This window comes from Tyto alba, unplaced genomic scaffold (genome assembly GCF_018691265.1).
Source record: "Tyto alba isolate M040663 unplaced genomic scaffold, T.alba_DEE_v4.0 Super-Scaffold_2, whole genome shotgun sequence".
In the NCBI taxonomy this organism is placed as follows: Eukaryota; Metazoa; Chordata; class Aves; order Strigiformes; family Tytonidae; genus Tyto; species Tyto alba.
The window spans coordinates 1,689,720-1,700,661 of NW_024881282.1; the positions used below are offsets into that span (position 1 = coordinate 1,689,720).

General features: G+C 48.8%; 1 protein-coding gene across 1 annotated transcript in view; it reads left to right on the forward strand.

Annotated features, from left to right (window-relative positions):
* SLCO2B1 (solute carrier organic anion transporter family member 2B1) overlaps nt 1-10,246 on the forward strand; it is a 59,724-nt gene extending 49,478 nt beyond the window's left edge. Inside the window, exons 12-15 of the mRNA XM_042793289.1 lie at nt 5,475-5,644; nt 7,463-7,527; nt 8,507-8,627; nt 9,675-10,246. Of these exons, the coding sequence (XP_042649223.1) occupies nt 5,475-5,644; nt 7,463-7,527; nt 8,507-8,627; nt 9,675-9,849 (531 nt within the window). The 3' untranslated portion in view covers nt 9,850-10,246. The remainder of the gene's footprint in view (nt 1-5,474; nt 5,645-7,462; nt 7,528-8,506; nt 8,628-9,674) is intronic.
* The last annotated feature ends 696 nt before the right edge of the window (nt 10,247-10,942 follow it).

Sequence of the window (10,942 nt, forward strand, 5' to 3'; positions counted from 1 at the left end):
GTGAGGAGGGGAAGGTTGACAATGTCCCAGGAAAACCCAGGTGTCTCTTGGCACTCTCCAGAATAACAGAGCCCTTGCCAGTACAGGTCTTTGGACAAGACAATGAGCAGAAACCTCTTAGGTATTGTTACCACCTGGACTAGGAGCCCAGGGAGTCATAAAGGTTCTGTGATCCTCTCGGGTTAAATTAAGGTGAAATGACACCAAAAGATCCATTAGAATGTTTTACTTGAGGTAGAAGCAACTTAAACTTGGAAAAGGATAGTAAGCAATGGGGTCTCTTATTGATAAATCTGTAAGAAAGAAAAGAAAGGAAAGAAAAGGAAAGGAAAAGAGAAGAGTCTGGTCACCACCCATCTTTCCAGAATTGTCTTAATTCCGGAAATCTCGGGTGGTGGGTGCACACACAGCAAAGTTTTCTGTCACCTTTTAAGTTCATCTTTGTTAGCTGATTAACATAGTAGACAAAGAGAGGCAGGTATTCCATGAACCCATTTCCACTGGAGACAAGGAAAGGGTGGAGCATGGGTTCTGCACATGCATTGAGGGGGAATGGGGTGCACCAACCCCCTCATCCAATTGAGTCAGTGCTTGTGCTCACCCCCCCACACTCACTTTTTCCTCAGTTTTTGCTTAGGTCATTCTAGCATTGGTTATTTATCTCTCTTACTGGTCCTTGAACCCGAACATATGGTTTCACTCAGTCCATGTTTCCCTCCTTTGAGGCTTATCTAAGGAGTTTGGTAATACAACCGTGAGGGAGTGAAGCCGTGCACCCTTCGATACACTCCGCGCTTCCTTGGGCTATGTTCCTCAGACTAATCACAAAGGCCACAACTTGTCAAAGTTTTCTGTGTTGATGAATGTTTGAGGCATTAATTCCTTCAGTTCCTAACAGGTATCTAACCTTTTAGGATGCTAAGCTGTCCTTCCCCACCCATTGCTCCTCCCCAGGTCAGGTTTTGCTGCACGAACCACAGCTTCAGTATCTCCCTTACAACTCAGCAGCTTGAATGGACTTTTTGCATGGAAGATGCAAAGACCTTCTGCCTTCCCTTCCCACCTAAATGGTGACCAACAAGGTCACCTTTCTTAGCTGTATTTCATGTGGTGGGACAGGAGGATGTGCAGTATGGGAAGGGTTAATCACAGCAGCTAGCATGACCCCAGGTCCAAGGATGCCCTTGTACTCAAGTGGTGCTCTCTCCACAGGATGAGTCAGCCCACCTCCAGGATCCTGCTGTGATTTGCCCCATTTCTGTTTCTTGAATAAGGACCTACTGAAACCAGGCTCCCAATTTAGGCGTCACATGCCTGAAGTTCTCTGAAACTGGATGGAATCTGAGTATTTCCATTTTTCCAAGATTGTGAAGGCAAAATATCAATGCAAGTGGTACACATTTTCATACCTCCATGTCTTGCAGCAGGTATCACCCAGCCTGCTCACCCAATAATATTTGCTTGGGGTTTACCTAAAACATTGCTCAAAGCCTAGAATGAACTCTTTTTTTTTTTTTTTTTTTTTTTTTTTTAAAGCAAAATGCAATACTGCACTTGGTCTAAACTGCCCTCCTGCAGTGGGAGGAAATATCAGCTGAAAACACTTGACAGGTACCTACAGTTGCAGAAGCAGCCTAGGCATTTCCATCATATAACTTGTTTTAGCTATGCTACATCTATAGATGAAGAGAGAGGAGATAAATCTTGCTTTTAGGGAGTCAGGGAGCAACTCTGTGTGCCCTGGGCAAGCCCACCTAGAGGGACCATTGCCCCAGTACACACAGTACTGACATTTAGCAGACCTTCAGTGAATGCTCTGGGAGAGACTCGTTACGGGGATGTGATTCCACCTTTCAGCCTGCAGATTTGCAGATTAAAAAGTCGTGATGTAGTTTGCAGCGTGCCTCCCCTCCACCAGTACTGGTTGTCAAACCAAGTGTTTGCATGAGAAGATAATTTAGTGGGAAAGTCCCAATGTGGGGCTTAGAGAAATGGGGTTTGCTCTTGGCTTTCCCTTGATTTGCAGACCTGGCAGGGTTATTTTGCTGCCCTGTGCTTCTCTCTCCTCTGCTGCTCTCTGCCTGTCACCAAAACCCCAATAAGGCTGAGTTTTCACAGTACAATTTGTCTGTTGGGTCTCCAGGCAATACAGTTCAACAAATAAATAGTAAGGAAATCTTTGCCAATTCAAATACCTATCTGAAGAGTGTTATCAATCCATACAGGGTGAGTAGTTTTCAGCTGTGTTCTTGGCACAGGATATAATGGGACTCTCTGGGTGCTTTTTAGCAGCATTTTGTTAATTAACAGTACTTCATTTTAATAACAATTATGTTTTCTGCCAGAGCTTAGTCCCAAATGTGCTCTTCTGCATCCCTGTGCCTGCCTTTTGTACAGAAGATCCTTTTCAACTTCTTCATCCTCCTCACAGATGCCTCCAGAACATTAACATCCTGCACTCCTGAACATGCCCCAAACCTGCGTTTATTATATGTATTCTTAGGTGTAGCCACAAACTACAGCAAAATCAAGGCTCCCTTGATGGTGCCACGTAAATCCTACTTGGTAAAGCTGGCGTTAGCTCTTCCTTTAGCACTGAGATATTTTGCTGAATCTTCTTTCCACCTATTGAGGCATCTTGACCCAATGTAAGCTGCGTGAGAGCTTCTTCCACACTGGGACTGTATCTCAATATGTTGTTATAAATTCCAAGCCATGTGCCAGCACATAGTAGCCGGAGTATGTTGCATCTCCCTGGAACGGGGAGTTCATGGCACACAGTGATATGGCTACAGATGCTGAGCTCTGCTCCTTTATCATGCTGAGCTCAGGTGTCTGCAGAGCAACCTCAGTCCCTCTCCGGTTTTGGGTATTATCTGTTGCAGGAAAGGAAAAATGAGATTATTGCATTTTATGGCATTCCTCCAGCTCCTGCTTTCTGTGCTATATTACAATTTTCTCACTATTTTCAACAGCTCTTTGCCACTGCGGGGACCTGTTGCCTACTGTTTTCCATGCCCCAAACACCTGGGTTTCTAGAAAACCTCCCACTGTGCAGAAAAAGCTACAAATTTGTGCTCAGCTTTGCTGCAGCCCTTCCAGAGGAGACTTGCACAGTGCAAGCTTGGCTTTAACACAGTCATTTGAGAGCTCCTGTACACTGAAAGTGATTTGCTCTTTGCATCGCCCAGTGTCCCCAGATTTCATGGGCACCATCAGGAGCCTGCAAACTTTGCCCAAGACCAGGATCTTGTAGTGACAACCTTTTAGTGCTTTGCAATTTGTTCGGGTCCAGCGTGACCTGTTGAAGTGAGGTGGTCACAGGGCTCCTGGGTTTCTGAGCTCTGCTCTCAGTGTGCATGGCCATGGGTGGGAGCGAGGACATCCCTCTGCTGCCAGCTGGGTCAGAGCTGAGCTGGTCAGCACACTTCCACAAATCAGAGGTACCAGGAGGACCCATCTGGGGGAAAAAAGTTGAAATAAGACAACATCAGGCAGAGTTTGATGTCAGCCAGTTCCTCTCTTAAGACAACAATTGCTAAATGCTACTGTTGGGGTTGTTCAATGCACAGACCTGAAAAACCCAGGTCTGGCCGTGTGCCATCCAGCTGCCCACCCCTGCCTTGAACCACAGACCCCGTTTCAGGGCTGCTCCAGGTTATTCTCCTCTCCCCACTCCTCGGGGTGGTTTTTCCCAGCCCTGGTGCTCTGTCAGCATCGCAGGACTGCTGCCCAGATGATGCACCTCGTGGAGATGGGCCACCGGTGGCTTTGTGGCTTGTCCCCACTGCTCGGAGGTTTTTGCAGCTGGGGTAATGCTCCCTGCTCTAAAATCCTCTGAGGTTTTGACTGCGAAGGGGCAGAGCCCTGCCTGGTGCCTCCACCGGGACATCTCCATCCCTTTGTCTCCATTTGACTTTACACGAATCCCCTCAACGTCGTGACTCCGATTCTCTATAAAAAGGTGGTGGTTGCGCAGATCAAGTGAGTTTTAATTGATCTAATTTCATTGTTGTTAACTGCTTTGGCCCAAATTCATCTCAGCTATTGTAGGCACTTATCTGTGGTGGGTCCTTTGAGACCCACCTCTCCCTCCATGACTGCAGGAGGAACACAGATGAGTTTGGTTTAGTTTGTTTCAGATGGCTGAAAAAGATAAATCCCAGTCTTAATTGAAAATATTAAATCCTCTTTACTAGAAGTGGGAGGAGGGATTGTGTCCTCTTTCCTCCCAAATATCCCCCCGCCAGATGCTCTCAGCTGGGAGAATTTCCTTGTGGGTCTGTTTTATGGGCATCAGCCCTTCCACTTCCCTGGGCAGTGCTGTGGAAACGGGCATTTGGGAGACCCTGGGCTGATCCTGCCTCTGCAGTCACCCTTCTGCAAACTGCCATCCTGCTGTGATTCTGTTCCCCTCTGGCAACAATAAGATCATGCTCATTTTATTTAAAGGTCTCTTCCAAAAGAAAAAAAAAAAAAAAAAAAAAAGAGAGGTTTCTTGTTTAAAAAAAGAAGAGAATTGTGAATAAAATCTGGATAAAAAGAAAAAAAAATTCCACATCCCTTGCCCTGGGCCATCTTTCCTTTGTTAACACTGTGCCAGATATTTATGACCCTCTCTCAAAGGTGAGGTTTTGCATTTTTCCCTAGCAAGCATTTTCTGATTTAATACTCCCCTGAGCTTGGGCTCTGGGTTTGACTGCCAGCTCTGCTCTACACGTGGATGAAGGGTTTCACAGCAGGAGACAAACTGGGTACGGATGATGGAACCCAGGCTGCTCCTCTGGAGATTTCCTCCAAAAAATACAACACAGGCGAGTAAGCTCACATCAGGCTTGCATGTTTTTTTTGTTAGTTGTGGGGAAGACTTTTTCCATGCCAAGGGTCCAAATTTGTGCCGGATGCCAGAGCATTCAGCTGGAAAATGATGATGCTGAAATAAACCTGTGTGTAAACGTCTTCAGGGCACAACAGGAGTGAAACACGGGTCTGGAAGCACAAGCACTGAAGGATTGTTGCAGAGGGGGTAGGGAGGTGTTTCTGGGGCTCACACCAATGAGGCAGGGATGTTTCTGGGTTGGGAGCACTTCCAGGTGCCTCTGGAAGCACGGAGAGATGAACCAAGGTACCATGGTGGTCCCAGCTTCCCCACCAGCCGTGAGGGCTCACCCGTGTGACAATGCCCATGGGACCTGGTGGGACCGGGACCTCCTTCCAGAGATGTTAGAGGCTGGAAGTGAGGATGGGAATGTGTGTTTCCTCATCCACCCAGCATGTTATCCCCAGCCAGCTTCACTGTATGTGTTTCTTTTCTCCCCTCCTCTGCTCCCCGAAGCATGGAGTGTTAATTACTGCTAATTATTTACAGACAAAACCCAAACACCTTCCCTCCCTCTGACAGCTGGCAGCTCTCCCTGATATCTCCATAGGCTTGAGCAGAAGATCAACCTCTGGATTTTCTCTTCTCTTTGCAGAACTACACCAACTGCAGCTGCATCTCCGAAAACGGGCTCGCAGGGTTCGCCAAGCCTGGGACCTGCAGCACCGGCTGCTCCCACCTCTTCTTGCCCTTTGTGGTCCTGTCCTGCCTGGCAGGGATCCTTGCCAGCACCTCCCACACCCCGTCCTTCATGCTTATCCTCAGGTGAGCAGGCTGGGTTGGCCACGGGCTAGGTGCAGCCAGAAAAGACATCCAGAGGTGGCATTTGGAAAACTGAGGGGTCCTTGAATTGAGGGGGAAGGCTTTCTCCAGATGAGGGACTGGAGGGTTAAATCAGTCCTAGATTACACCTTATTCCCAGTTCCTGCTGTTGCTTTTACATGTTTTTTTTTTTTTTTTTCATGTGTTGGTGCAGGGAATGGGGAACGGGGCACGGGGCTTCCCTGCTCCTGTCATCTGGCAGTGCATGTGGTTGTCCACCTTCCATGCTGTGTGTGACTCGGGAGCAGGCTGTGCTTTGCTAGCAGAGACCTGGCGTGGCTGGGCAGAAACATTGAGCATCTCCAGTCTCAAGTGTAATGAAATGAGACCTTCAGGACTCGCACTAACAGAGCTCCTGCTGCCATAAGACTAAAAAAAGCTCTTCCAAGGTCTCTTTGGCTGTTGCTGCTGATCCTTGCAAAGTTAAGCAGCAAGTGGAGGTTTCAGGCTGCTGGAGGTTTTATCATGGAGCCACCGGTGCTGCTGCATGGCCGATTGCTCTTGCAGGCTCACCAACAGGCTCAGGCAAGGTGTGGGTGAGTGGTTGTCACACCATGCCAGGCCCCCATGGCACCTCCACCCACCATGGGGGCTGTGGTGCTCACAGAAACCCCACGTTGCCCTCAGCATCCCCATTCCTGGTCTCAGCACAGCCTTCAGATCCAGCAACCATCCTGTTTCTTTTCCTCACCCACATCTGATACCTCGGTAATGAGACGCACCATTGATTTAGCACAGTAGTACTTTTGGCACATTTAAAACGCAACTTTGTGTTAAGTTAACTACCTTTCTTCCCTCTGATGGGTCTTTCTTGAATACAGCCTCCCTTCCCAGTGCAGAGAAGCAATTAGGACTGTAGTTTCCCACTCCCTTGGAAAGGTGCCTATGGTGCCTATGGGGCAGGCAGCGGCAGGCTGGACCCAGCCTCGACACGAGCCCCAGGCTGGTGGGGCTGGAGCCTGGGATGGGCAGGAGGATCTGGGGCTGTGCTGGGAAGAGGGGAAAACCATGGGGGGAATATCTCTGCTAGTCTATCAATTATATTTCCAGGTACATTTCTGTGGTCAAAGTACTCCAAACAGTTGCTTTTTAGGGAAATGCTGTGGTCAAAACCTGTTTTTACCTTGACTCCCAGCCATTAATAAATCACATTTTACTCCATGAGCAAGCTATGAGTACACCAGGCAGTCAGAGAGGAAAGGGAAGCTCAGTCCCCTGAGGTTCGCTGACCTGGAGGTCCTCTGCCACCCAGTCCTCTCCTATGTGTGACCCCATCAGGAACCACATCCTGAAATATTTATGTCAGAAAACTGGGGTACCAGCAAAATATATGCTGGGGCACCCCACCTCAAAAAAAGCCACTTCCTCAGTGGGTAAATCACTTTTCTTTTTCAGTTAAAAAAGCATCCTTTGTATTGCTTGTGTCTGGCAGAGCAAGAGGCTACATTGGTTTCTGTTTGTGTTTTACTCATGGGGATTTTTTAAATTAAAAGGAAAAATACTTAGTTGAGCTCCTCCCTGTCTCTTATGGAGTTCAGGAGGTTTTTCAGGCCAAGAAAAGGCTATGGTAAGCTTCTAGCCCTAATGTATGAAACTTTATCATTTTTGCCGACATAAATGGGAACTGCCTGGGGTCCTTGGTGGTTGGGCTGAAGGATGACTTTTTGGTTGAGGCGCCATAAAGCTTCGTGCGATGCCACAGAGGGAAACATTCATCTTTGTGGAAATGCCAGAGGGCACACTTTCCATTTTGTTTTTCAGGAGCATCCAGCCTGAAGACAAATCGTTTGCAGTTGGGATACAGTTCATGCTGCTGAGAGTTTTAGGTAAATTAAAATGTGTTGAAATGCCATCCTGGAAAACCATGGCAGCTCTTGGGGATTTCATCCTTGAGCAGCAACAGGGCTACAGAAATGTTGTTTATTCAGAGTTTCAGACCGACCAAAGCCTGCCCTAAGCCAGGGAAAGATTCTGCCTTGAAGGGTTTGGGGGGATGCACATGGTGAGGAGGGGATGAGGCGTCTCTGCCGAGTACATCTACGCAGATAATAAAAAGAGGCAGGGAATAAGTTTAGGTCCTGGGGGGCAGCCCTTGGCTGTGTGCAGATACTGCCATGTTTGCCTCCAGCATGTCAGGGTGGCTGCAAACCATGTCCTGTGATCCCCCTAGTTATCTTTCCTATGGTGAAACCATGTTCACCTGGAGGGCCCCGAGAACATGCCACCTCAGTCATGGGAAGGAACATACATGCCCATGAAGGGCTTTTTACAAGGTCATGTAGGGATAGGATGACAGATAACGGTTTTAAACTGAAAGAGAGGAGATTTAGATTAGATCTAAGGAAGAAATTCTTTATTGTGAGGGCGGTGAGGCGCTGGCCCAGGGTGCCCAGAGCAGCTGTGGCTGCCCCCTCCCTGGAAGGGTTCAAGGGCAGGTTGGACGGGGCTGGGAGCACCCTGGGCTGGGGGAAGGGGGCCCTGCCCGGGGCAGGGGGGTGGCACTGGGTGGGCTTTGAGGTCCCTTCCCACCCAAACCAGTCTGGGATTCTGTGAGGTGAGCATCATTCCTGTGATAAACGATGGTCCCTTATCAAAGAGCAATGAGAAAGAAGGACCTTCTTGCATTCTGATGGGGTGCAAGCACACAGCCAGCCCTTAGCGTGCTGTGCAGGACCGGTAGCTTTGTGGGCCACAGCAAAGGAGACCGTCCCCAGCTACTTTCCACCTCATTTGCATGTGGGAAAGTAAACAGAGTTGGGTCTTTGCTCCCATAACATAAAGCCACTCCTAACACTCTACTTCCAGCGTGGATGCCGGGGCCCGTTCTGTATGGCAGCGCCATCGACACGACTTGCATCCTCTGGGAGAAGAAGTGTGACAGAAAGGCAGCCTGCAGATACTACGACAATAACCTCTTCAGGCAAAGGTAGGGATGAGTGGCCAGGATAAGGGCTGAGGGTGCAGAGGGAAACCGCGGCAAACGTGGCATCAGGCCACCTCTGACATGGAATAAATTGTTGTGTATGCTGTGGTAAGCAAACAGGGACACTTGCATCCCCCTGGCCCCTGCTAACTCCCGCTAGTGCCAAGGGATGGTTTGGAAAGTCATTGGCATCAGCCAAAACCCTGTGAAGGACCATGGGAACTTGCTGCTATAGACCACAGAGGTCCACTTCCAGAAGTGTGATAGTGAGAACAATCGTTCACTGGAACAACCTCCCCAGGGAGGTCCCCAGGGACTCCCCAGAGTCCTCATCACTGGAAGTTTTCAAGATGCGAGTGGACAAAGTGCTAGTTAATCTTATCGAGGCTCCCTTTCCCCCAAAAAGTTGGACTAAATGATCTTTTGAGGGCTCTTCCAACCTGGGCTGCTGTGTGATGCTACAGTTACTCATTTTACCTGCACAGACACAAGCAGCCTATCCTGGCACCTTCTCCGTGGAGGTAACGAGCAGTTGGGGTGACCTCAGCCTCACGGCAGCCTGTGAGGTGTTGCAGGGTCCATGCAGGGTGCCTTGCACCCTGGGGTTCATCTTCTAACAGAACGGCCCAGCTCGACACGCAGAAGACACCCAATCCAGCCTGTGCACTGTGGGGAGGCTGGGAGGGAGCTGTAGGTGGTCTTCCAAACCTCGTTGCGAATTCATCGATGCTGAAGGACTCACTGACCATCAGCTGCAGCAAGTCCAATTCACCCTCAACCCCAGGCATGTTTTTATACGCCTCCTTCTTACCAGGGGATACGATCTCTTAAAGTAACATCAGAGAGGTACATCTTGACAGCTCCTTCTCCTCTTTCTGCCACCCTTCTCGGGACCCAGGCTTGCAGCAGTTGCTCACCCACTGCTGGATGTACCCAAGGAGCCCATCCCCATGTTCAGTGTCTGCTGGGTGCCTAGGGACATTGGGTGTTAGTGCCTGGTGACATAGGAACGCTTTTGCTACCCTGATTTATTGTGTTTCCACACCACAGGTATCTTGGCCTCCAGTTTTTCTTTGAGGTGGGTGCTTTCCTGTGCTTCGTGACCGTGTATGTGATTCTCAGACGGCAGGAGAAGGAAGCCAGCAATGGAGCAGAGACAAAGGCAGACCCAGAGAAGGAGAAACTGTCTGGAAAGTCCGTCAAGAGCCCAGAATCCAAAGTGTGACACCAAAAATGTGAATTGCGACCCGCATCTGGGGAGGTGAAGCCATGTGAATCACCCCACACTTGAACTGTGAAGGATGGATGCTTGGAGCGATGGACAGTGGGGCTGCTTCCTGATCTTCTGGGCGGGATGTACTATTTCTGTACTGCCGTGGGAGTCTGTCCATGCGCCATTCTACGTCTGCCTCCTCCACCTCAGTGGTGCAGCTTGCTCCTTCACATGGCTTAATCCACACACATTAACCTTTGGACACTGCAGTCTTCTGGATTTATGTCCTCCAAAGCATTTGTTCCTGCTGACAGTCTCAGTGATGCCAACACTGAGCATTAACCATATAGCTGAAGGGTTTTCTGATTTTTTTTAATAAATCATTTTTAAGAAATGGTTTTATACTGAACCCATACATCTCCATGAAAGGTGGTTTGTCCTTGCCCCCCAAAATGTCAGTTGTGCTTATTCCTTTTTCTCTCATGGTGTTAGATGGTCTCGCTTCCTTGAAGGCTTCACCCAGCTCCAGCTGACATTGACAGGATTTTTGTCCCAGGCTGTGGACCGTTGCATGGACCAATTCATATTCTTCACCCAGCTGCTGTGTAGATGCTGCTTTGGTGGTGAGGGGCAGGAATGAGGATGCTGAGGAGGGGAAGATGTCAAAAGAAACCACAGATCCATCTCAGGAGAGAAACTCCAATACCCACAGACTTGTACCACTTTGGAAGCACAGCCACATTTTGCATCAATAATAATAATTCTTATTTTTGCATTATCAATACTTGTCACAGGGGCTTTCTGAAGCATGTGAGTGTTAAGGCTTCTTCCTAATTTCCAGTCTGAGGAAGGCAGAACTTTTCCCAGGGGTGCAGGACCAGAAAGGGAAGTTGAACCCAACCCTCTTGGAGACTGAGCAGAGCTCGTGGCTAAGCCATTCGACCACAGACCCAGACAGCCTTGCTGTGCTCCTTGAAGGGGCTACTGTCAGATGCAGCTGTAATTATGGGGTGAAAGTCGAGTCTGGTGTTATTTTGGTGCAGCTGCCTCTATTTTCTGCATTCTTCCCACCCTGGGGCTCCTTTCCACTCAAGCGCAAGTTGTG